This window comes from Melozone crissalis, unplaced genomic scaffold, assembly GCF_028551555.1.
Source record: "Melozone crissalis strain CALT ecotype California unplaced genomic scaffold, PUWL_Pcris_2 ptg000014l_1, whole genome shotgun sequence".
Lineage (NCBI taxonomy): Eukaryota > Metazoa > Chordata > Aves > Passeriformes > Passerellidae > Melozone > Melozone crissalis.
Window position 1 is genome coordinate 8717444 of NW_026535792.1, and position 26858 is coordinate 8744301.

Below are 26858 nucleotides of genomic sequence, written 5' to 3' on the forward strand. Positions count from 1 at the left end.
AGCAGCTCTCTGAAGATGGATCAAAAGAACAGTGCTGGGAACAGGAAGTCAAGAAAGTTTCGCTCCATTTCAAGATCCCTCATACTCTGCAATGCCAAAACCAGCGATGATGGGTCGAGTCCCGATGAGAAATACCCTGATCCATTGGAGAGCTCTACAAGCTGGGGTCAAGAGGATTTTAACTGCTGTCCCAGAACTCAGCTGCCATACACAGCAGAGGCAGAGGACAGCCCACCTGATCCTCCACGTGTGGTCACCAGCATCCTCCAGTCCAAAGCTGCAGCAAACGAGAACTGCAACAACACGAGAAGAAAGTTCCTCACCAAGGTAGGCAACTCGTGCTGGGTATTGTAACGCTTCCCACTGCAGTAGTTCCTAAATGGGTTAATTACTATTTCTCAGGAACTTAGGGCTCTACTTGGCTTTTTCAGAGCCTATGAACCTGCAGTGTTCCTGCTCTGCATAAAAGGCATGAAAATATACTGGCTTCCCTGCTGTGCTGTTGCACTCTGCTGATGCACAGCCTGCTGAAATCAGTGCCTCTAGGCCACTGTCAGTGTTCAGACAAGGACAGCTGGCGTGCTCTATCTGCAAGAGACTCTTCAGCTCAAAACATAAACCTGTCACTGTAGCAAAGTGCTCTTGTAGTGTGATACCATGATATCTCACAAGCCAGGCAAGCATGAATTATATTAATACTGTGTCAGAAACAGGAGAATCAGTAGGCAGATGCTCTTTCCCTCTGATTCAGGGAGAAGGTAGTGATGGCTCTAAAACCACCAGAGATGTCACATTTCTTAGAGATGTGAAAAGTCTGAGCCTCTTATTACAATGTTATATTTAACCAGCTATGTGAACCCAAACAATCTGAACAATTTTTCAGTCTGAGTAATATATTTTAGATAGCTTTAGAAAGTTCTTCCAGTAGGATAACCTAATTTTTCCACTTTCTCTCTACCTGTTGCTGTGATGTGTAAAAGGGACCTCACTGCAAGTGTCATCCTGGCACCTCCTTTATTACCTTATGCCTTTATCTATGCAGATACATGCTTACCTGAAAGAACTGATTCTTTCACCTAAATAGTTTTCTTTGTATATTCTATTTTATTTTACATAAAATAAAATATATATTGGCTAAAATTAGACATCTATGTCTAAACACAGAGTGGCACAAGTGGTACTGAAAATCAGAATCTCCCCTTACCCTTGATGATGACGACAGTATGCCCAGAACCACAAAGACTACAGCAGGATGAATCAAGGTGTTTCCACTCTTGACAAAGTCCCTACAGAAAGATAAAACCAAACCAACCTGCTATTGCATTCTGACAGAAAACAAGAGCCAAGGCCCAAAACTCACTCAGTCCCCTGCAAAACCATGCCAACTCCTCCTTTTTGGAAACAGTCCTTATGCACCCTGCTGATGTCTCTGAGTGAAGGAGCTGGCCTCTGTGCACTCCCCATATTTTCTTTTCAAAAGCTGAAGCACTCAGGTGCCACAGTCTATTTCCTTGCACATCTCCCAAGTGTGCAGGGTTCCAATTACTGCTGTGATCCATATCCCCATGCAACTCCTCAGTATCTTATCTCAGACTGGAAGTTTAGGTTGTTTGCTTTTATAGCTGGCAAGCAGCTAAAACAGGGATCTGAGGAACAGAGTAAGCCCCAAAATGCCTTTTCACATATCAAATAGAACTGCTAAGGATACAAATCCACTCTTAGGCTGAAGCATCAGTGTCACTGAAGAGCATGTGTCAATGCTGACATGATTAGTCAGCAGCTCAGTCCCTCACAGCAGCATTGGGGTTGCTTAGTGCTGCTGTAGGCTATGAGTACCATTAAATTCCCACTCCAGAGCTCTCATAGCAATCTAAACCTCTTCAAATGCTACTTGCTAATCTTCCATACCTTTCAGAGTCACGGATCAATGAGTGATTCTGAAGTCTTGGCTTGCTAAGTAGGATGAACATTGGTAACAGCCACACCAACCCTGTCCTGTGCTGCTGAGGCTTTCCCCTGGAGTATGAAAGCAGTGATCTCTACCTTCCATACAGCACAAGCCTGTCAGAACAATCTTCTGTACCACACGTCTTACAAAGCTTAAGCCTTCTCTCTTTAAGAAGTCAAACAGGCATTTTTTCATGTCCCAGTGTAATTCTCTCTCCTCCATCTAAATGTGACACTTCAGAAATTCATGATGTGTGACTCAGAGCCTAAGAATCCTTGTCTTTGTTCAAGGAAATTGATTCCATTCTTTCTGTGGTGTTCTTGAGGATATTCCATTATTCTTCTCCTTTCCAGCACCTCCAGTCCTAAGCGTGACTCTGAAGGTGTTAATAACTCCCACAGAACTGAACAACTTAATATTGCTGTCACAAGGAAGGAGAGAAGAATGCCTAAAAGTGCTGCATGATTTAATGCTCCCTGTGTATTTCTTCTCCAGAGTAAGGGGGAACCTCTGCAATCAGTATTCAAAATGCAAATTCCTTTTTTTCTGTTGAACACCATAAGTGCCTCTCTGAGCCATACTCTTCTGACTGCATGGGATACACCATAAGCAATAAATTATTAGCAAATCAGTGTTGCAGGACTAAATAATAGATTTTTTTTTCCTCCTCTAATATTCTGCCAGCAGTGAAAGCAGATGAACTGTCTTTTAATTAATTTAGCTTCTGTGGCCCACTATTCACTTATATTGACTGTTACTTGCTGTGTCTAGAGGCCCAGGGTTACCCTGCTGACACTTGTTCAGACACTTTCTGAGATGAGGTGTGCTTGATCTGGTATGGTATGGTATGTTGGACTGCCAGCTGGTCTATGTATAAACAAGCAGACCTCCTTCACAGTTTGCTTCTCACAAAATCAGCAATTTTCACATGGCCTGAAAGAAAAGAAACCAAAGAAAAGGTAAGCAGTATCTGATACCCTGAGCATGGACACAGCAGACACTGTGGAAGATGTCTGTGCCTGCTCAGAATGAAATCACTCCAGTTGTTGGAGAACTGGGCAGGAGCAGATGATATCAGCTCCTTCAGAGAACAGCAGTCTCTGCTGAGTGTGAGAGCTGCTGCAAGAAGCACTTCTACTACTCCAAGAAGCATTCCATTACATCTTCCCAACACCCCAAACCCCTGGGAAGTGCTGAGAGCTACAGTGGGGCTGGCAGCAGGGTTGAAATTTCATCTAGAATAAACTAGAATAGAAAAGGGCTGAATTCTGATGAAATAAATGCAAGAACTAAGCTGACCTGACTGCATGGCTTTACTTAGTTCTAGAAACTTCTGCATCCCTTTTATCCTTTAGTCCCTGACTCTCTGCTTGAAAAAGGGAAAAAAGCAAAAGGTAATTTTTCTCCTTTGGTCATCAGCAGAATATAATTTTATTAACTTGCCTTGATGCAAACACCAGTTAGCTGGCCCTTTGGTACCAGGACAAGTGCTATGGCAACAGACTGTAATGTCTCAAACACGAGCCCACGGGCAGGATGGAAAAGCAAAGCCAGGAGAAGAGACTGTATTTATTTAGATATTTATGTGTTCTCCTCAGTTTTCACACTTCTCTCTTTCTGTCTGCCCAGCCTTCTTGCCTTTGGTGCCCATCACCAGGTCATCCTCAGAGCAAGCTGGGAGAGGAGCTGTTCCATTAATGCAGCATGTGGTGCAAAATGCAGGCCAGCAGAGGCTCCCAGGAAAACACACCAAATGGCAGATGGCAGGGGAAAGCTCCTTCTGTAACATCTGCTGTGCTGAACTGTCAGTCTAGGGCACGGCTTGATCTCATGCCCTGCTCCCTGCATCATCCTGGCTTTCCAGCTTCTGCCATTTTACTGGTTTCAAAGGGAATATGCTGCTGGGAAAATGAATTACACCTACTATAAATACTTTTAAAAGACCATGGCATTGGGCTAGGATACGTCAGAGTCAGTGGAGTGAGTTTATGCCAGAGAGACTTTGGCCCTTTCTGTCAGAACTGAGGCAGAAAAAAATTTCTCCTTGAAGAAAGTCCCCAAAGATCATATTCTCTCAGAAATCCCAGCCATTTCACAGTCATAAGACTGTGAAAGACCAGAAAAGCTAAATATTTTAATAAATTATTGTCCTGCTGTTAGATATATTTTTCCTTTTATTTTTTCCTTTTTTTTAAACCAGCAGTCAATTAGCTCATTGTCATGCACTTGGTTAACTGAGTCCAAGACCTTACTTGAACTAGCCTTGTATAACATTTCAATTCAGACAATCTAACTACTGTGTCTTACTTTAAGAGTGCACAAAAGTTTTTCAGTTTTCCACAGATGCCATGGTTACCCTTATTTCTAAACAACATCTGGAATTAGATGTTTTGAGATGGGACTCTGGGTTAGAAATGTCTAATGAAAGCATGAAGGAAAAAAGAATCTTTTAAATGGCAGATAAAAAACATTCTCAGAAGCTTCGCATTTTGGATGACAAAAAAATGGGAACAGGAAGAGAGAGTTGGCCGGGATGTACCAATTATTTTTCCAGAAAAAACACAAGAAAAGTTAATCTATTCTCACCTGTGTAACATTCCAGAAGGCTCTTAAAGTCCTTTACTTTTTATCTTTCAGCCAAGCAGACTCAGTTTAAATACAAATTTTGCTTTGAGTGGAATGTGCAATGAAGATAAAAGTTTCCTCAGAGTCCTTCCAGCACAGAAGAAAAAGCAGAGGGTTTATTCACTGGCAGAAAATATATGTTTAAATATATGTTCTAATAATGATGAGACAAGGCTGACCTAGGATCCACCTGCCCCCACCTCAAATCTGACAATCTTCTTTTTAGCAAATTTTCAGTACTCACTGTATTCAGACCTACAAATCCCCTTTCAAAACAAACAGAACAAAAAAAAAGGATCCTTTAAAAAGGAAAAGGATGTAAAAATAAATACTGTCTTAACTCTTGGAACCATCAGCAGTATCTCTATGCATAAAATAATCAGAGACAGGAAAAAAAATATTAAAGAACTAAACCCAAAGCAAATTGACTGTGCGCACAAGAATTGGTCAAACATTTATTTTTCTGAAGAACAGCTTTTATTAATTTTCTGTCATGTTGCAACAACTTGGATATGAATATCATGATCTATATCCAGGACCCAAAAAATACAGATGTTGACAACATACAGATATTTGCCACATGTCCATAGACCAATAAAAACTTATTTTTTTAAGCAATTCACCTAAATGAATTGCAGCAATGATTGAGACACAAAGCTAATTTGAAATATATCCCAACTGGGTAATATGACTACAAATCTAAACAAAAATTGTTCCCAGGATTTTTCTGCTGTGTACAAGGGATTTAACCTCTACTTTCCTGGTGACTAAGTGCATGCAACTCACAGTTCTTGGAAAAATCTTCATATCAGTTTATATTTGGTGATGTTTCATATGGATGTCCCAATAAAACCCAGAATTTCCAGCCTGGCACATGTCCCATTGTACAGAATACAATCTCTTCCCCAAAAGACTTTCACAGTGTTGCAATGAAAAGCCTCAGAGCCAAACCCACTGCTCTCTGTGATGTCCTGTGAAACTGGGCAGAGACACAACACTTTTGGACAATTAATTAGGAGGATATTTATAAACAGGATGAACACAGTAGCTATATAATGTGAACAAGCTATAGGAAAGGCAGGACTCAGCTTTTATCAGAGATGAGCTGGGAACAGTCTGAAAAGGCCTATGAAAATCAATAAAATGAAGTGTGGAGAACAGCTGTGCAAAGTTGTCTGTGTGTGTCTGACAGGTGTCTGTGAGAAGATATGTGTATCTTTCAAGGGAGCATTTCACAAGAGTAGGGATTCCTAAGAAGAGAAGCTGGCAAGTCCAAACTTGAATTCTGACTACAGGAAAAAGGAAGAAAATTACTTGCTTAAACACTGAGTTTTAAATACCATTATTCTTTCACAACAGCCCCAATCCACAAGCAGCTGACATCTCAGAAATACTCAGCCAAATGGCAGAATAATTTCCTGCCTTTAATATCTATCTTACATCTCTCATGTTTTACAACAAGCACATCGCCTTATTGAAAAACCTGTGAGTTTCAGTGGATGCTCCATGTATGCAGAATCTGACTTCTAATGTCATAATCATGCCTGAAATAAAGGACAGTGCAAACAAACAGAAAAGGAACTCACATTTTTTGCTACTCAAGATCTCAAATTTTAAGGCATCAGAATGTTAATCTTTATTTTGTTACCATGCTGAAGACTTCAAAGAACTGCCATAAGATCATGAAAAAAAAAGAACATAATGTAATCCTGATTTCAAGTAAGCATTTCCCAAGATATTTATCTTGGGTGAAAAGTAAATATAAAAGCTCCAAAACTAATATTACAGTTCAAGCCAACTGGTTTAAGATAGAACTCTGTCCATGCTTATATCCTTACCAACATATTACTCACCAGAAAAATTCTTCAGGAACAAAAAAGGCTTCGTGAAATTCAGACACTCCTCATCAAAGGCAGACAATCTGGAATGCAAGCAAACCCACAGAGTTAACGAGTCAGTCAATACAAGTATAGCCCTTATCCATTACCTACTGAACTCAGCCCAGGGCCCCAAGTTAAGTATTTCATTCATTCACAGCCTTAGATTCACTCTGGCAGGTTTCAGAATGGGAGCCAGGCTTCGGCAGTCAGCCTGAAAGATAATAACCTTTATTGACATTGCTGTAATTTGCATTTTGTGTTTGCTGTCACTTAGGAATGATGCAATACCTATTGATTTTTGGTGAAGCAGCACAATGATTCTCATCCTCAGGGCTGGATGAGCTCTGCCTAGGGAGGAAATGAAGCCCTACTGATGGTGAAAGTGGCTACACAGCTTTCCTTGTGCTCTCAGAGGACTACAGATTACTGGAAAAAGTTTATGCACTTTGACCAGGGGCCCTGGGAGCAGCACAGACAGTTGACCACTGTTATGTTTTGTGGCCTGTCCTAACATATGAAATTTGCCTCCCCTTCAGAAATCTATACCTCAGTCACACAAATCTCTTGGGAACAAGCCTGGATCCAGGATACACTGAGAGCCCTCTTCACTTTGTGGAGTATGGAGAGGCTGGCGAGGGCAGAGGAGGTGGGTTCAGCTGGGAGCAGAATAAGGGAGAAATTAATGATTCTCTTCAATCAGGAGAAATACTAAGCAAATGGAAAATAAACTGTGTGCTAACTTTCCGGCTTTCCTCGTCTCTTTAAAATTTCTAGGTGTTCACATTTGTGCCACAGGAGTGTAGTTCCTAGTCAAATGTGTTGTGCTTCATGTGCTTAGTTGCTCCATTCTTTGCTTTCCATATATGTCTCAAAGCACTACTTCTCCTTCTGAATGGCCCTGTGTTAATGATTCATAACTGCATTAAAGATGTGCTTACAATTAGTCCTCCAGATGCAATGCAGACTACAGCAATTTCAACCAGTCTGGAGTGGACAAAAAATTTTCCACTGCTGCAGACCTCTCTGGTCCCCTGCCCCCACTTAACAAGTCAGCAGCAGGGGTGGAGCTTCTAGTGTTTTGTATACACTTATTTTACTTATTTTCCATTCTGACCTCTTCTGTTTTCCAGAGCATTTAATTTTCTGGCATGTGTATATTTTCCTCCCTGTCTATTCTTACAATAGTTAGCATAGGCAAAGTCTACCCAGTTACTATGAAAAGTCTGTTATTTGTTCTCTTCCCCTCATGCAAAGGGACACTGTATTGTAATTCTTCCCTCTTGTAGCCAGAAGCCACTGAAGTCCTAAGGAAAATAACTTCTGTAAAACACTCACTCTATAACACCATTGTTTTTTCTCAAATGGACAGTGTTAAAGGTTCCTGTTCTCCTGGGAGGCAACCTGGTTCTAAGCCTTTCTTAAAAAGATTCAGAATAAGTGTAAGTAACTTTTAACAGTTTAAGTACATTTTTGCTCATGCAAACTTTTATCTTCTGGATCAGGACAGCTGTATCTGCAGGCTGTGCTCAACATCAGGGAGCAGCAGCTTGGGAATGAAGCTCTCCAGGAGCCCGAGATGTGCATCTTTCTGGAAAGGATTAACAGGCAGCCATGTGCCTGCTGAGGGCCCAGCAAACAGGTACAGTACATGAGGAGTTAGCAAGTTATTATAGAGACATTTGTTTGCACTGAGTTTGCACAACCAGCTTTTTGTGACAAGCTATGCCTTGAGCTCAGTTCCAGAGAAAAGAAATGGTGTCTGGGAATCATTCCTTACATTGCTTCCAGTTGGGGACACAGGTCAAGATTGTAGAAAAATAAAACTGTGACCACTCAGGGATCTATGCTGCTCAATTACACCAAGAAATGAAACCTGGAAGAAGAGAAAGCGTACATAACATCAGGTTTTCAAATGGTGATTCCTTGTTAAAGGGCAGTGTAGGCTGGCATCAGTCCCACAAGGCCACTGGAAAGCAATGTGAGCCAATATGACAGGAAGTAAATGTAGTCTTTGATCAATTTTTCAGTGCAAGACAGCAAGAAGGGAGGAATGTCTTGCCTGAATGTCAGCTGTGTGATCACCAGGCAGCCAGTGATCACCAGGACTAGGCAGAAGAGAGAAGCAACTGGGGAAAATCCTAGCAGGGGATGGGGGTATCACAAACCCAGGCACCTCATGGCAGCACAGGTCAAGGCAGAGGCAGAACTGCACTGACTCCTCAGATGGTGAGACAGGTAGCACATGGAACAGGGGCATATTATTCTTTGTGAAATTATATACAAATTATTCTTTTTTTCCTTTAAGGGATGGTTGCCTGAGCCCAAGGGATGAACTGTTAGCACTAAATGAACAATCACTGAAAGACCTGCCCAGAAAGGAGGCTGAGTCTCTCATTTCCCCACCAACACAGCTGGTGAACATCATGATGGCTCACAAAGTAAGCATGAGCAACTGTGGGGTGATGGGACATTTACTTTAGAGAGGAGGGAATTTTCTCATCAGACATTTGAAGATGGTTTTGCCTTTCATGACAAAACCCGAAACCTCCTGTGGTCAGACTCGGGTGTCTTTCAGCACAGCTTTTTCCCAGATAAACAGAGGCTGTGGGGAAGCCAAGGCTCTGGGAAACTCTAGCAAGGGCTGTTCAAACCCTTCTTTAGAAACACACAGCTTGCCAATGTTAATTTTCCATTTAGAAGAAAGGCAGAACTGGATTTTAGGGAAGATCCATAAATCCCAGAGAAGCCAGAGAGCAGGCCCTGTAACAAATAGTTCTGTGAATCTAGGATCCATAGTTAATAGCAAAGACTTTTCAGCCAGCTAGCTTGGCAAGAGAAACATTGCAAAATCATTTCCAAAATTCATCTTTAAGGATCTTCTCCGTGTTTCTAATTCTGAGGAGTTCCCTAAGGGAAAAGCCCGAGTAGGATTTTGCTACTTGGCAATACCCCCACCTGCTGTCCAAGAGGAAAATTAGCATTCCATAGGCCTTGTATCTCCAACAGAACTCCTGAATGCTCTGACACTGCTCCTGTCTCAGCTCCTGCAGAATAACACTGAGCAAAAATTTGGCATATTGTTTCATTTATATCAGTTTCCATATGGTGTCTGTAGTAAATAATGTTATTCCTTTAACTGGGATTCCCTCAGGATCAAAATAATTGTGTCACAGAAACAGGATCAGAATCAGGACTAGCAGGAACAACTCAAAAATTATTCCTAAGATCAACTGTTGTTCAGATGTGATTATGTAGTTATTTTCCAACAGCTCTAAAAGCCTGTATTTAGAAAGCTAGTTTTTAAATGCTAGAATTAGGGGCCACATTTTCAAAAGCAACAGGAGATTCCAACTGGAAGGTACTGATTTTTTTGAAAGCTCTTGAACTTAGTCCTCAGAGGTTTTTGAATGCTCAGATTGTATTTTTACTGAAAAACATCCATCTGAATCACAAGTTAGACACCTATCCACCATTGCATAGATGGGATTAGGAATTTTTCTCTTGAATTTAACACTTCCCTAAGATATGTAAGGAAGGGTAGCTCATATTAAAAAGTATGAGCTACCTCCAGAAATTAGATAAGCATGGCTATTTCTTACCCATCCATCAAGCTATTCATCTGTCTGGACCAACTGGGGGGGTCCAATTAATTTTCTGTTCATTTTATCTAAGGACCTGAATCTCTTTCTATCTTATCACTTTGTTGTAATCATTTTTATAGCAAACTTTTGAGCTTCATTCCCCTTTATCCTGCTATTTATTTTAAATAATGAATTTTGCTCCATGTTTTTTTTAGATTCAGGCTGAAATCTGTGCAAGCCAAATTAGAAGAAATTTGGTTTTTTAAGAATAGATCACTTTGGAAATTTCTTGCATAGCCATGGCTTTTGTTTGTTGGGGTTTTGTTTGTTTGTTTTAGGAAACACCAACACGTAAGGACAGGCCTTTGGAAATACAGAATGGTTTTCTGCACGGTAAGGCTGCATGCCAGCGGACTCGCAGTAACTCCACCAGTAAGTTGCAGAGAAATAATCTGTTTTCTTGCAATACTCAAGGGGTGCAGATCACCCCATTGGGTGATGGTGCTATGGTGCTAAAAGAAATGTTGAGCATTGTCCAAATTTATCCTGGGATCCTTAGCCAAGAATTGCTGATACATAAAATCATCAGCTGCTGTATTCAGAATATCCTGCATTCTGGTTTAGTGCATAAGGTTTCATTTTATGGTTTGGGGCTTTTTTTTAATTATGTATTCTAAACAGGCCAACACATTTTTGGTAGGGGATGCATGCTTTTCACTATATTTAATATTAATTACTGTTGCCAAAGTGACAACTGAAAACATCAATCCCTTCAAAACGAGATTTACAATGGGAAAACCATTTCTGGGTAACATTTGCCTAACATGCCTGTGCTGTTTGCCCAAGCCTTGTGCAGTAACCGGGCTCTCTGCCCACCCTCAGGTGCAAGCCCGCTCTGGGCCGGGGCTGTGGAGGGCCCGGCACCACGCAGAGCTGGGCCCCTCAGGGAGCGCCCGCCCCACGGCCTCCACGCTGGCCGAAAATCGCTGTCACAGCAGCTGGACTGCCCTGCAGGGAGAGCCCCGGTGAGTGCCACAGAGACACCTGAGGAACACACGGTGCTGTCCCCAACAGGGCTCTCTACATGACCGTGGCACATCCTGCCAGATCCCCCTGCCCCACAGGCCCTGCTGAGGCGACGGTCACTCTGCCTCCTTTCTGCCCCCAACATCTCCTCTCTGAGGAGTGGAAGAGAAGGAAAGGCTCCATGCCAGCAAACCCCCATTTCTGCATGTTCTCCTTCCCATTGCCCAGCAGGTTCTATGGTGTGGCTAAATTCCCAAGGGTGGTTTACACCACCCCGCTCTGAGCTCCAGTGCCACCAGTCTCCCCTGGCACCTGAGATGGCCCGGTCATCACCAAAGGCGGGTATGGACTGACCATGGCCCCACTGAAAAAGACAGATTTAAACACCTGTTAAAGGAGGCTGGAGACTGGCTCAGGTGCTCTCCAGATAGATGCCAACTGATCCATGAGATGTTGGGAAATGTTTCAAGTATTTATGGTCCCCAGACTCAGATGTGGAGAAGGAGATGGAGGCAAAGCTCCTCACATTCAGCTCCCACCTCCCTCCCTGCCTTCTCCTGGCCCATCACCAACCCTGAGGGACACAAGGGTTTAACAGGAATAAGGAGGTTGCAAACCAGAGCACAAACCCAACCAAACCACACCTGAGTGCACAGACAGGTCCTCAGGGATTCACTGGCTTTCCTTCTCCTCAAAGCTCCTGCATGGCTCCCATTTGACGAGGCTCCTTGGCAGCATCCTGGCTTTGGGTATTGCTACCCATCACAAACAGAAATAAAAAATACACCTTCTCACACAGAAACAAAGGAAATTTGAAAATTTCCTGTTTCAGATTCAGAAGACTCATACCAGAATAAACAGTCATACTGGTCTGACAGAGGAATGCATTCTGGAGAGTGTGGTTTTGGTGTTGCATACCTGTTCACCTCTTAGTCCCATTCCAAATCACATATTGAATAGATAAGCCGGTTTTCATGTCAAAATTGAGATTCTCACATATGCAGAAGCCATAATTTTGGCCAATTTTTCACTCTTCAACACCTGCTAGTTTCACTTTGCTGCATAAAAAAAAAGAAAAAAAAAGTGTTGAACTCTCTCAGATGTGTAATGAGTGCAATTAACTCTGACCCTGCTGAACTTCATGCGTAGCTAGCTTTGGGTAATGACTTCTGTCAGTGCTTAAATTATCTTGTAATACCCAATTGCGTGTTGAAATAGGAGGTTTTCATTAAATATTTCACTAAATATTTCATTAAAAGTTTATTAAAATGGGACAAATCTCAGAGGCTGAATTTAGGAAATCCAGCAGAAATTCATATTTTGGGGAAAATGCTGAAAACAGGTTTGGTATGTGCCAAGATAAAGTTTTTAGTCACAAGATGAAGGAAAGATTTTGAATGTCTTGATTCTAGTTCAGTTCTTGAAAGCAAAAATTATAATACTTGTTTATATTCCCTAATGACCACAAATGGGGTTTTGGCATGGGGACTCAAGCCAGAGCACAAATATATCTTTCTACACCATTGTGCCACTTGAAGGACCAACATTCTAATTTTTCTCCGATTTAGTCCCTACAGGAAAAATTCAGTGAGCAGAGATTTTCTGAATAACAAATACATTATGAAAATTACAAGGATTTTTTTAAAGAATTTTTAGTACGATCAATTATAAGGAAGAAAATTTCAAATAAGCAAGTTGCTGCAATGTATGTTCAAGAATTTCTGTTTACGCATAAAAGAAAATGGTGGGTTTTGTTGTTTTTTTTTTTTTTAATGTTCACAGGCAATTTCGAGGCCATCTAGATCCCTAAGTACAGCACAACTTGTGCACATATCCTGTGGCTCACAGGCTTCAGTAATTTCAAACATTGTATTGATGAAAGGACAAGGGAAGGTAAGACTGGCTCTGTTGATTTACTGTGAGTTTTACTTCATGTCACAAATGTGATCTGCAATGTGCAGAGAAGTGACTACAGGTTGCTACTTTTGGGCTGCCAGTTCATATCCAAGAAAAAATTTAAAAAATAATTTAGACACCTTGCTATGTGCATGCAATGTGGATTAATTGATTGGAAAAAACAAAAAGCAAAACATGAGAGGATTCTGCTGAAATTCCCATTTACACTTACTACAGGAATGTGATTGACTATTTTTTCATGTGTTATACTAACCCACTGACAATACTGCCCATGTAGGTAATGCAGAAGGAACTGCAAAGGAACTGTTATGAAAACTGAACATGGGTTCTCACACACTTTTCCTTTCACAAATTAGGGTTTGGGCTTCAGTATTGTTGGTGGTAAAGACAGCATTTATGGACCAATAGGCATCTATGTCAAAACCATCTTTCCTGGTGGAGCAGCTGCTGCTGATGGGAGGCTACAAGAAGGTGGGAAATATCTCTTCTCTCCCTTTTCCCACTTCCCAAAAAAATGACTGAAAGACAGATTGAAGCTGAAATGAGCCCTAAGTGACTTTTACACCTGCATCCATTTTTGCATTTGCAAGAGTCTTTTGGAGTGCATGTATTTTATCATGTAACTTATTGCACAATACAGTAATAGTAATATAAATTTTCTCTTTTGAAAAAGGTGATGAAATCCTGGAACTGAATGGAGAATCCATGCATGGATTAACACATTATGATGCTTTGCAGAAATTTAAGGTTATGTATTCTCCCTCCAGAACAACCTCTGGTTTTAGACACAATGTGCGTGTGAGCTCAACCCATTCACTCACTGTCTGTTCTTTCCAGCAGGCCAAAAAGGGTCTTCTGACACTTACAGTCAGGACAAGCTTCAGCACACCTCATTCTGCTTCCAGCTGTCAGTCACCCCTCCTGTGTCAGTCACTGAGCTCCAGTACATGCATAACCAAGGAAAACAGCTCTTTCAGCTCAGAAAATGGAGCATTCTCCTTAAATCCTACAAAGCCCAATGACAGGGTCATAATGGAAGTTACCCTAAACAAAGGTGAGTGCTGACATTAACTGAGCACTGCCAACAAAGCACTGACTGACAGACCACTGTTCATTTGCTCTGTGAATGTCTTCCCTCACAAACCTGATTCTTTTCCTGAACCAAGTTTTTTTAATACACTAAATTAGATCTTGGTGCCTGTCAGTGCTAACAAGTATCTATCAACAACAGGATTTTGAACTCCATCTGTCCTCAAGAGCCAATCATTGAGGAGTTTTTGCTCTCAAGCATTAGAGTCACATTCATATCCTTCACTTGAAAGAGTAAAGCTCTTGCCAAAAAATGCCTCTTATTAAGCAGACTGTGCAACGCTTACCCATAATTATGCAAGAAGTTAATTTCACTCTTGAAAAGGCTTAAAACCAAATAAAATAAGTATCTACATCTTCTTGTAGTTCTTTCACCTCCTCTCTAACTGTCATCATCTTGTTTTTATAAACAACTACTGGCACAATGAAATAAACTTTTAAATATGGGAACATCAGAGCAACAAACAAAGCAAAGCCTCTATGAGGTACCAGTGACTTACCAAACACACAGGATGGGATCTGACATCAGTGATTGTCCAGAGCAAGAGGGTAAACTCACAGAAGTCTTCATCTGTATTACATAAAACAGAAAGAAGGCTGAAATTATATAGCTAACAGTAGCCATATATCCTTAATTTTAGCTTTTCTTCCCTGTTAATTTTAGCTCCTAATTTTTTTTCTATTCTCTCTCCTTGTAAATTCATTTGAATTCTTCTATAATGACAGGTATTTTGCAAAATAAAACTGCATTCCATATTGTCTGTTACATTTTAATCATGAGGGGGACAAAAGCCCCCATAACAAGCCCACAATAAAACAATAGAAAGGTATAGAAAAATGCAGTGGAAGCAGCAACAAATACTGAATGTGGAACACTCATGAAGACAAGGCTTTGGTTCTGGTTTGTGCAGAAAAAAGAATTAAATTTAATTAATTTTTAGAAGATTCTTCAATGGTTTGCTTTGCTTTGACTGTTTCTTATGGAGTTTTTTTAATTATTATTGATCCTTTCAGAGCCAGGTGTTGGCCTTGGAATTGGGCTATGTAGCATCCCTTACTTCCAGTGTATTTCAGGGATCTTTATTCACACCCTCTCACCAGGCTCAGTGGCACATATGGATGGGAGACTCAGGTAGGATGAGAAAGGCTGGCTGTCTTATGCTACAAATTTCTCATTGATCTGTTTTATGGGTTTGTTTTTGACCTATTTGAGTAGGAAGAAATACTGATTTCTGGGAATTTGGGGTTTAAAGCACATGTGCTATTCTCAGGGTTGGAGCATGTCTTCAGGATATATGGGATTTCCAGAAATACAGCAACCCAGTGAAATCTCTTCCTCTTGTCTAAGCTGTGCTAACTTTGAAGGTATCAGACAAACTACTGGAGGAGATCTACAAACGAGAAAGTATTTGGAAATACCTAAACACATCACATAACTTGGCTTGTTTGAGCGCTCAATTTTTTTCCTGATACTAGCTCCTCAAATTCTATCACTTCTTGCCCAACAGAAAAACAGATTTGCTGAAATGAGCTTTAGTGAGAGTGTAGAAATTCACTTTCAGAGATTTTTGATCAACTAGTAGTGTTGAACATATTGAGAATTGAACTGACCACAGCAGTTTCAGTGAAGTATTTTTGATTTAAGTTTAGGTGTTCTGTAATCCTCCTCTCTAATACTTTAGCTGAAAGACTGTAGTCTTAAATGATTTGAATATTTGTATGATGCAAATCAGTGCCTTCAGTCAGGCTCCTAATGTGTGTGAGAACTAGAGCAGAGCAAGGCAATCTCAGTTTCCATATGAGCCAAATTTTGATTTCATCTATAAAGATCCAGTTTAGCAGATTTTGATAGTTTGTCATTGGAATTTTTCTTTTAACAGGTTATTCACCTATGTAGCAGAAAGATAACATCGTTTCTGACCTTAAATAGCACTAACATAATATAAAGACATGAGAAGTGAAGTGTTAACTGGAAAGGAAGGTGTGGGTGGAAGCCACAGCTGAGCTGCAGACAGCAGAAAGAACACCAAGTGTGCACAGCTGAACACGCAGAAAGCTCAGAAGTTGCATGCAACATGGCAGATCAAAACCCCTTGACATTCAACTCATTCCCATTCCATTTTCTGTAACAGGACAGAAAGACAGATTTAATCTGTAAGAAAATTAATTAGGTCAACCTTATGAATTTGCTTTTTTTATATTTTCACATGAGTAAGATGAGGTCAGGAGAAAAATCTTTCTTCACATTCTCTCTTTTTTTTTTTTAATATCTCTCTAGGTGTGGAGATGAAATTCTTGAAATTAATGAAACTTCAGTACAAAATACAACCCTTAATGAAGTTTATGCTGTGCTGAGCCATTGCGATCCTGGTGCAGTACAAATCATTGTTAGCAGACACCCTGAACCACAGGTAGCACAGTCTGTATTCTTTCTGAATTTCAATATAGCACATATTGAGAACTAAGATGGAGGAAATGCTGATCTAACACAGGTGGAAAAATGTTGACTACAAAGATGCTTATCACTTTATGATCATCCCTGCACACACAAAAAAACCTGAGATATGCACTCTCTTAAGTAGAATCATTTAAGATTTGAAGATCACTGGTGACAGTCTTACATGAGTTTCCATGCACTGAATAAGGAAGCTACAGAAATAGCATTTAAAGAATAGCCCAAAACATAATTCTTATGTAAGAAAGAATTGACAATAATAAGTAAATAATTTGAAAGAAGGAACATACCTCCCCAAGGAAAAAAAAATATTTACACACTGTCTTTAAATTTAAACTAAAATTTAGGTCTTTCTCTGCCAATATTTATAATTAAATTGATATTGCAGTATAATGTTTTATTCCTGCAAGGTTTTTCAACAAAATGCTTCCTAACACCAAATACTGTAGAAATTATTATTAAGTTTAAATTGTTACATAAACTATGCTGTATTGAGTTACCTTATACTGGTGAATCTAGGACTCCACTTCTAGTGAAATCTGCAAAAGAATGTTTATCTTTGAAAGGTCCCATTTTACCTAAACAGCCACTAAAAAGAGCATATCCATAGATATATTTCATATTACTAGGATATATACAAATATAATGGTGTGCAATTAATTCACCTCATGAGAGTAAAATGACATCATATTTCCTAGGTGTCTGAACAACAGCTAAAAGAAGCTGTTGCACAAGCTGTGGAAAGCAACAGGTTTGGAAAGGAGAGACATCAATGGAGTACTGAAGGTAAGGGAATACATGCATTCCCAGACATGGTAATTTTGACTTAAAAGATGTCAAGGATGAGTACACACTGTATTACAATCCTTAAAAACAGTCAAGTGACCCAAAGCAGAAAGAAAGAGGAGGAAACCTTACAGGACAGCCCTCCTAACATGTCTCCATGATACATTACCAGAGTGATGAGAACAGACCAAGTCTGTCTGATTACCAACAAAAATTTCTTGTGCAAACTTCCTCTCACAGTTGCTTATCCTCTCTAATTCACAAGCCCTGCTTAGAGCTCTTCAAACCACTGTCTGTAGGTGACAGAACTATGACAACAAAGAACTATGAAGGTGATGTCCTAGGAGTAAACCTTGTTAATTCCTTTTTTTGTGAGGAAATGCAGTCATGGCTTGAGGTATTTGCCCAGCTCAGTTATGATAAGCTCTTCCAGTAATGATACTCCTTTGAGTGTCTTCTAAAGAACCAACAGGTAACAGTCAGCATCAGTAAAATGATAGTGCTGACATATCTATATATAGGGAAAATATTATTTGGTTGTTCAGGAACTTGGCTGTTGACTCTTCACCCTACAAGCCTTCATTGCATAAATCACACCTTCGCATGCACGGAGGATGATACTTAGGGGCAGATTTCATCAGCTGAATCAGAAGCGAGCACTCTGCCTGTACTGAGCAGACATTTGTCCATGTTCCTGGTGCAGGTGCTAAGAGGCTGGAGCTGAGCTGGCACGGGAGGCAGCCCTGTGAGAAGCACACGGACAGGAGCACGGGCTGCTGCAGCCGCAGGGCTCAGCGGCTCATGACCCGCTCCAGCAGCGACAGCAGCTGCACCCCCCGGGCCTCCTGTGCCCCTGCTGCTGCTGTGCACCAGCTCACAGACCTGACAGCAAGGGTACACAGCATAGATGTACCAATCACCCAGCAGCCTGGACTGCTCTACTCATTCTCTGCCAGTAATTCAGGGAGGAATTCCCCTCCCACCTGTAGTGAAACTGGTCGAGCCTTGCAAAACACTAAGAAGTCATCAGAGATCCTCGTTAGAAAACCTAAATCATCAAAGCCCAAACCTCCACCAAGGAAATACTTCAAGCAGGACTGCACATGTGATGACCAGGGTAATGCAGACAGAAAAGAAAAGCTTGCATCAGAAGTGGCTGCATCACCTTCTGCAAGTGTGCAGGTAAAGTAAAATTTACAACATTTTGCTTGTGTCTGCGTATTTGTGAGGCAGGGGAAGGAGGAAGGCAAAGTGGCTTTGCATGGGAGCAAGAAGAAGAGTAGGAAAGAAAGAGAAAGCAAAGTGGCATTGCATGGCAGCAAGAAGAAGAGTAGGAAAGAAAGAGAAAGCAAAGTGGCTTTGCATGGCAGCAGGAAGAAGATTAGGAAAGAAAGAGAAAATATATATACATGTGAGAATGAGGCTCTTCTGTTTTGAAAATAAGGTGTGTATCTTAGTGAAGCCAGTATAGCGCAGAATGTTCAAAGTAAGGTCAGAAGGCAGAGAATTGTCTGAAGAAAATCTTCATACTAAGGTATCTGAGTTAAAATCCCAGTGAGAGCAGCTGCAAGAATGAATCTGAGTCCCTGCCTCTCCTCACAAGCATGTGCCATTGGTGGTAATCAAGCATGCTCTGCTGCCAGGGTTTTGCCCTAGGCTGGGCCTGGAGGGGTTTACACAGTCTCTGATGCCAGCTTGGTGAGGCTCACCACAACTACCTGTGTCACAGAGTTATATCATTTATGGAAGTAGTCATGAAACAATAATTTCTTTGTTTCAGTAGTGGATTTTTATTGGAAGAAAGCACTAACATTATGTGCAGCAGGGAATCTTGGGCTCAGATACATTTCTTGAAACCAGGAGGTATTAAATAAAACCATTTAAATTGTGGTGCATATACATCTTTGTTGATGAGCTACAGTATTTAAAAACAGTGTACATTTGTATATTACTAAATTTCAGTTCCTTCTCTTATCTAGGGCAACAGAGTGTGTTTCACTTTTACATGAGCATGCAGGATTGTGAGATCTGCATGTTGAAACAAAATTGTGGTTTGTTTGAAACTGAAACTTCTTTTCTTCAGGTTTAGTAATATGGGAGTAGAAATGAACTGCTCTCAATGCAATGCAAAGGAAAAATACAAAAAAAAAAATCACAGAAAAAACTAAAACAAAACACCAAATAACCAAACCAAACACAAAACCCACAAACTGCCCCCCCCAACCATTCCCAAGCTGCAAAGATCAATACAAAATTATACAGAGCAAACTGAAGTCCACATATAATGTTAATATCTAAGAAAACTTCAGCTAAGCTTCTTAGGTAAGGTCATTTTTAGCATCCCCTAAGTAGAAATCACTGCTAGAAAATCAACTTTCAGAAGGAAAATTAAGGGCAATAAGTACTTGTTGAACTTACCACTCCCTGCAACTTCTTACTCTTCGTACTTAGTCATTCTAGGTGAGAAAAGCCTAAATCTTAAGATCAATAAAATCCATGAAAAATCAAGATCTGTTCAGGAAGACAACTTCCTCTATTAAGATTGTCTTTATATCTGTATATACCCAAGTCAGAAAGTTTCTGGTCAGAATGTATTTCAGATCATTAAGAAAAGGTTTTATTAGTGCTTTAAATTTTTTTTAACCCTTATCCCCCACAAATTTTGTATTACTCAGTCTGAGACCTGCATACCACAATTTTAAATAGGGCTTCTAGTTTTTTTCGCAGATTCAAATATTTTTTCAGATTCATATATAGTGTGGTTTGCATAGTTGCATTCTGACACACTTCTCTTTCCTGTTTGTTCAGCAGGAAGTTGGAGAAGCAATGCTAGAGGGACATCAAACCCATGTAACCCACAGTGTCTTCACCACTTCTCCTACTGCATGTGATAAGGAGCACACAGCTGCTGCTCCAGGGGTCAGAGATCAAGAAAGAAAAGAAAAATTAGGTATGTTTAATTCAATTAACTTGTTTCCCCCAGCTAAATATATAGTATTTAGTTTGGATTCCAAAATGGGTATTGAGCTGACTTCACTTTCTCTTTAAATATAGTCTTCAAACCACATCTCTAAATTTTGGGATGAACAGATGAAATTTCAAATTATTGATTAATCTCTGTAAAGAAAAGGAAAGTAGATCAAAATCAGCATAAGAGATGATTTATTGTAATTTTTAAAAATCATTAATCTTTGTAAAAAGATAATCTAGATCAAAAGCAGCATAAGAGGTGATTTATTGTAAAAAATGTTAATGGACAAGTACAGTATTTCTGTATTGCTTCAGATGAAATTGCTTAGTTATTCTGAACATCTCACATTAAAGCTTAGTCTTAGCATTTCTAAAGGATATTTTTATGCACAATTTCAAGACCCTAGTGTTGCAATGGTACAAACCACTGATAAGTTACTTTTCTGCTGTGCTAGTTAGAATTAAGGAAACTTACTGTTAAGGGAACAAGACAATCTCAAGAGGTCTCTTACAACATACAGACTTATGTAATTCTGTAAGTTATGGCTCAGATAATTAAAAAAAGTAAAACTGTTACCTTAAAAAAAGTTCACACTGAAGCAGAAAACAGCACCTGTGCAGATGCACAAACAGAACTTTGCTGCCATTCAGCTCCACCATGTCTAACATTAAAAGGCTTAATTGCTTTCTGAAGTAAAAAATATTCCCATATTAGAATTAGAAATTTGAGGAAGCATAAATATAGAAGATCTTCCCATGATAGTCTTTATAGAATAGGATATACTTATAAATGTAGGAAATAAATGTTTTTTAAAAGAATCTACTGTAACACCAGCTTTTTCTCTAGGCTGCAAAAAACATTGCAATTTTAACTTTCTATTTTAGCTGTTACATCCTGTATCAAGATTTCAGCACCCCAGAATGTCAGTATTTGTAAACCCTCTAAAAAAACAATCTCGTATTTAAGTGTGCAAGAGCCTGTTTTGCAGTTAATTTCAGTGTCTGAATTAAGAACGTATGGATCAAGAATTATGAATTTTTAAATGTTTAAATTTTTTAGAAACTTCAAAAAAATTGATCAGAGGCTTGAATGAAATTCAAGGTTAATGAATCAATAATGATGCAGCGAGAAGTGGACGGATGGTTGTTTATAATCCATGTCTTTTTATTACAGGGAATCCACTTTCATCAATACAAAGGCCTGTACTTAAAAGACAAGCACGGGTAGATTATAGTCTTGATACAACAGAAGACCCCTGGGTTAAAATTTCTGACTGCATAAAAAGCTTATTTAATCCCACCATGAGTGAAAACAACGTCCACTTAGATTTGCAACATGGCACAGACAAAAAAAAGGAGAATCAAAATCGAAGCAGCTCAGAGACAGTTCTGAAGAAATCAGAATCGGAGGGTTCCAAAGTGCTGAAGTCAGATGAAAATGACAGTGTGAAAAAGGGTCCTCCTGTTGCACCAAAGCCCACCTGGTTCCGCCAAAGTCTGAAAGGATTGAGGAAAACAAATTCAGATCTAAAACCACAGGCAGATCAAAGTCCTCCCAACCAGGACAGTGTTTCCAGCAAAAAACAGCAATCCATCTTCTCACGTGTGTCTCCTGGAGGATCATCAATAAAACAAAGAATAAGCTCATTTGAATCCTTGAGTGCTCCACAGTCACCTGAAAAAACCCCCCGAAGGCTGAGCCTAAAACCATCGGTGCAGAAAGAACCTTCTCGCCCTGCAGCAGGGGCAGCTCCAGCCTGTTCAAACCAACCCTTCCACCCACATTGTGAAAACAGCCACCAACAGCCACCTGTGGCTACAAAGAGCCTGGATAGATCTTCCTCTCGCAGGGAGAGCATTGACAGGCCAGAGAAAAGCAGCTCAGAGAAAAGCAGCACTGAATGTTCATCAAGTCTCCTCACTGCAGGGGCTGTAAACTCCCATCTTGTGTCAGTAGCAAAAGCACACAGCCTGAGGTCACGGAGCTTCCCTCTCACTGCTGCCCAGGCTTGTGAGATAATGAAGCCATTTGATGAGAAGTGTAGCAAAATCTATTCCATCAGCAGCCAGGTGTCATCTGCTTTAATGAAATCATTGCTTTGCCTTCCTCAGTCCCCAGCCTCTTCTGGAAACAGTGCATGGGAAACTCTGGACACAGTGTCTCAGTCCTCCATGGAGGAGGATGGGCCTTCCACCTCAGCTGCGAGTGAGAACCATCACCTGGACACTGGCTTTTCCCTAAAGTAAGATACCACATTTAAAACACATTTACAGGTCACTGATGAGCAGCTGCACTGATTCACTGACAGATTAAAGTTCTAAGGTAGCAACACACAAAAGTAAAGCACAGACTAAGTTAAGAACTTTTTAGAGCACGAAGGTTAAATGACTCATGACTGTTAATCTTGTTTTTGATTTGTATTATATCCATACATGGACATTTCAAACATCCTGCTATTTAAGGAGCATTATTTCTACTATCTCCACGGTAAGGCAGATTAAGTGCATTTGCCTGAGGCCATGAAATTTTTCTCATTCTTTTATGCAATGGATTGTACTTCCTTTAAGTGAACACGATTAATTTCCATTTGCCTGTATTTATAATAGTTGTGGGAGTTACCACCTGAATTACATGCTAATAAGATGAAAAGATGACTTATCCAAAATTGCCCTTTACTTTAGTGGGTATATTCTCTCATAGCTCAATGTTTCTTTTTTGCTCTTGTCACAATGGGATAGCCTCTCAGAGCTGAGAGAATACACAGTGAGCCTGGCAGACAAAGGGAAGGAGGAAGACAAACAGGAACAGGGCTCACCTCAAGCATCCGGTGTGTTGGGGCAGTCAGTCATTTCTCTGCTTTCCCCTGAGGAGCTGGCAAAGCTTATAGAGGAAGTCAAAGCCCTAGATGAAGAAACCTTAAAGGTAAACCTGCATTTTTTTTTTCTTTTTTCATGCATGATTTTCAGAAAGCTGTAGAATGAATGTGTCTGGTTAACTTTGCAACTTAATATTATGCTTATGCCACTAAGTCTCATTAAAAAATGCAAAACAGACTTTCTAATCATTGTGACATATCTTCTGGGAAGTTCTTGACTTTATTCCTTTCTCTGCCTAGGAACTTGATGATATTCATGTTACAGTTCTGCATAAAGAAGAAGATACTGGGCTTGGATTCAGCGTGGCAGGGGGCATTGATCTAGAAAACAAAGTGGTAACAGTAAGTAGCATCTTAAAAAATACTCTCAAAACAATGCTCTATCTAAAAATACATACCTTACTGGTTTTCTACTACAGGTTTTGGCTTTTAGATAATCAAAGCAGGCAGCTGTATTGATAGGGTTGGAAGGACCATAGTGAGTGAAAACAGGTTCCTTCTGCACAGAGCTGCCTCTCCAGGTGTCTGGTAGCAGTGTCCTGCTTCCTTGGGTGCCTCCTCCTCAGCAGCTCTGAAAGCTGAGGCAGAACACACAGCCTTCAGCAGGAAATAACCAACACCTTACTCACATGCTTATAGAAGACCATGCAGGATGGTCTGGAAAAATGAGGTGGGTAAAACATATCAGGGGTCTGGAAGTTAGAGATAAGTCTCACACCTCCTTCCTCTCACGAGCAGCAAGAGGGTCAGGAAGTAGAATATGCAAGGTACATAGCACAGGTAGCACAGCTTTAGCCATCTGGTACCAGGGCCAAACTGCTGCCCTGGCTGCTTGAGGAGGGATGTGCACAGGAAAGCTTCTCAGTGCAAATTTATTCATCCTCCATCCTGAAATGTGATAGAAGCAACTTATTCCTGGCAAAGAATGAAAAATGCACATGGTGTAGTGTTAACTAAGGGATTTAGTGATGTCCTCTTTTCCCTTCTGTGTGTGTGTGGTGACTGGACTCTTCAATAGGTTCACAAAGTATTTCCCAATGGCCTGGCCTGTCAGGAAGGAACCATTCAGAAAGGAGATGAAGTACTCTCCATTAATGGGAAGTGTCTGAAAGGTGCAACTCACGGTGATGCCTCAGCAATCATGCGACAGGCCCGGCAAGCCAGACAAGCTGTTGTTGTCACCAGAAAACCCAAAGATGGAGAAAAAAATCTCAATGCTTCAATCAGCTCTAGTACATCATCAGTAGCAAGTGATGTCTCACAAGAGTCTGGTAAGTTTAGAGGTATTATCTTGCAGCCCCCTCTTGATAAGTGTTTACTCATCACCTGAAATCCAGGTGTTCATAAAACAGCAGTGGCTGTATAAATCTGTGAAACCTGATTAAAGACAGAACAACTAATAAAGCATTCTGAAATATACATTGAAATATTTGAAATAACTTTACTGAAAAGGGAAAGAATTAATGGATTTCTAAAATAAAAGAACTCCTAAAACAACTCAAGCATGATTCTCTATGTGTATTTCTGGAGATGTACAAAGATGGCTATTGTAGCACACCATCTAATTGAAGGTATAATGACAACTCAGTGAACAGTGATTCTTTATTCTAATATTGTTACATGACTTGTTCTCCATGAAAGAGAATTTCAGTTTGAACAAACAATATGCTATTGTTTGACATAGCAGGTGGCTACATCTGAAACACAGCAAGGTCAGAGTTTTGCAGAATATTTCACTTTCAGAATAGTTTTGTTTTGATTTGGTTTTGGTTTTTTTTCTACAGCATGAACTGGAGATCTGTAGCTTTATTTCCATACTGCAAATTAGCAGCCTGGTAGTCAATAACAACTTCCTAACTAATATGAAGTCAAATATTTCCCTTAGATTTTGTTCATTTAACAGATTTTTATAATTCTAGTAAATATCTCAAATTTCCATTCTCCCATATTATTCAAACATAACTTTTTTTCTCCAGCTTCCCAGAGGGCCTTAAAATGACATAATGAGAAACTAAAAGCTTTAGTTTTCTCTTTCATTTGGCAGTTTATAGAACCTTTGCAAACAATCCAAAAGTTAATTTCTTGTAACAGATGTTTGAGCTTTTTAGACTGTGTGCTGTCCATGTGGTAACTTTCCATTTGTTTCCAGCCACTGGGGATACAATCTGCACTGTAACTCTAGAAAAAACATCTGCTGGTTTAGGATTCAGTCTGGAAGGAGGGAAAGGCTCTATTCAGGGAGATAAACCCATCATCATCAACAGGATATTTAAAGGTAAACACACTTAACATGTTCCCAACTCATGCAGCCTTGTGGGGTTCATAACTGACTGCTGATTTATAACTGTGGAAATGTTATTTTCTCAAATGCAGCATTATATTGTTCAGTGCCAATAATTTGTTGCCTGCTGGGACCAGGTGGTTTTTAGCAAACATGCTGGTGATCCACTCACTAGTAAGTGAAAGATCCATTAAAATTTCCGCCACAGAAAGAATTAAAGGGAATTCATTTTCTGTCCCCAGGGACTGCACTGGAGCAGAGCAGCCCTGTTCAGCCTGGTGATGAGCTCCTACAAGTGCACACAACTGCCATGCAAGGACTCACTCGTTTTGAGGCGTGGAATGCAATCAAGGCATTACCTGATGGGCCCATCACAGCCATCATCAAGAGGAAGAATCACAGCTCTGTTACCAGCAAGTCATCCAAAACTTTGTAAGAGGAGGGATTAGACTACTGCCAATATTCAAACAAAGGATTTTATTACTTGCAGGCACTTGGCTGCCTCAGCAAGATACTCAGAAAGCACCCACGAGGAGTACGCTGGAGCTTACTGCCAGTTACAGAGAAAGCTGTCTGGGATTAACTAAAACGTGCAGGAAACAGGCATGATTCTTATTTCAACCTTCAGAAACAGATGTTACAAAGTGTATAATTATAAAATAATGACTTTGTTAATAATATAGTGGTTGTAATAAAATCCTTCATAGCTATAGTACTCTCCTATTTTAAGCTATTAACTCAATGAGTATCAGAAGCAAATCCTGTGCTGAATTTTCAGTGCTACTCTCCAAGGCCTGTTCCCTACCTTACCTTCCCAGCAACAAGAAATGTGTCTGAGCCTACAACTAAACACTTAGAGAATGGGTAGGGCAGAGAAAGGGGTTGCAATTCTGTGTGTCAAAACATTCCCTAGAAAATTCCAGCTTTCCTATGAAAAACAGAGAACATTCAGGACAGCCAAAACCTGTAAAAGTGACTTTCTACTAGCAGCTGACAGAGCCATCTCAACTGCAGCAGGCAAACACAGGGTGGAAAGGAGTTCTCATGGTATTCCAAGGGGGAGGCAGGAAGATGAGGGTAATGTAGTGGAAGTTTTCCTAACCTTCCTCTGGCCAGAGGTCTCAAGAGGACTACAGCAGGAGAATAACAAGGCCATTCAGAACAAAATCTTACCTTGCAACAATACTTTTTTCTTTTAAATGTCTGTGTTCATTTTGCAAGGGAAAGTACCAGCAGGAGTAATTGTGAATCCAAGTACTTCTGAACTGAGATGTTTACTCTGGAAAGGCTAAATAACTCTGAGACAAATCCATGCTTCAGACACTGCTTCCTATATGCACTGTATGGAATACTGCCAGCAGCAGAGGTACCTATGGCAAGATGGTCTCATGCACACACTTGGTCTTTGACCTGCTTCATTAAAG

At 40.3% G+C, this 26858-nt stretch overlaps 1 protein-coding gene across 3 annotated transcripts; it reads left to right on the forward strand.

Annotated features, from left to right (window-relative positions):
• Positions 1–26245, forward strand: IL16 (interleukin 16). Of its 3 annotated transcripts, none has more exons than XM_054272775.1 (20): positions 1–327; positions 7956–8092; positions 8759–8891; positions 10373–10466; positions 10917–11059; positions 12843–12953; positions 13334–13448; positions 13651–13724; positions 13815–14031; positions 15081–15198; positions 16345–16477; positions 17220–17307; positions 18011–18489; positions 20116–20257; positions 21452–22520; positions 23017–23200; positions 23394–23495; positions 24172–24424; positions 25303–25428; positions 25677–26245. In XM_054272775.1, the coding sequence occupies exons 1-20, from the start codon at positions 16–18 to the stop codon at positions 25868–25870; spliced, it is 4224 nt and encodes a 1407-aa protein (XP_054128750.1). In that variant the 5' UTR covers positions 1–15; the 3' UTR covers positions 25871–26245. The 3 variants fall into 3 exon arrangements, with proteins under 3 accessions (XP_054128750.1, XP_054128752.1, XP_054128751.1); XM_054272777.1 differs by having other exon boundaries at positions 13818–14031; XM_054272776.1 differs by having other exon boundaries at positions 8759–8867; positions 13818–14031; positions 20119–20257.
• The last annotated feature ends 613 nt before the right edge of the window (positions 26246–26858 follow it).

Excerpts from the sequence above, each read along its gene's own strand:
- IL16 (XM_054272775.1), top strand. The coding sequence starts at position 16 with ATGGATCAAAAGAACAGTGCTGGGAACAGGAAGTCAAGAAAGTTTCGC. Across the intron at positions 13,449-13,650 it reads TGATGGGAGGCTACAAGAAG|GTGATGAAATCCTGGAACTG; the intron begins GTGGGAAATATC and ends CTTTTGAAAAAG. Across the intron at positions 16,478-17,219 it reads GCAGACACCCTGAACCACAG|GTGTCTGAACAACAGCTAAA; the intron begins GTAGCACAGTCT and ends CATATTTCCTAG.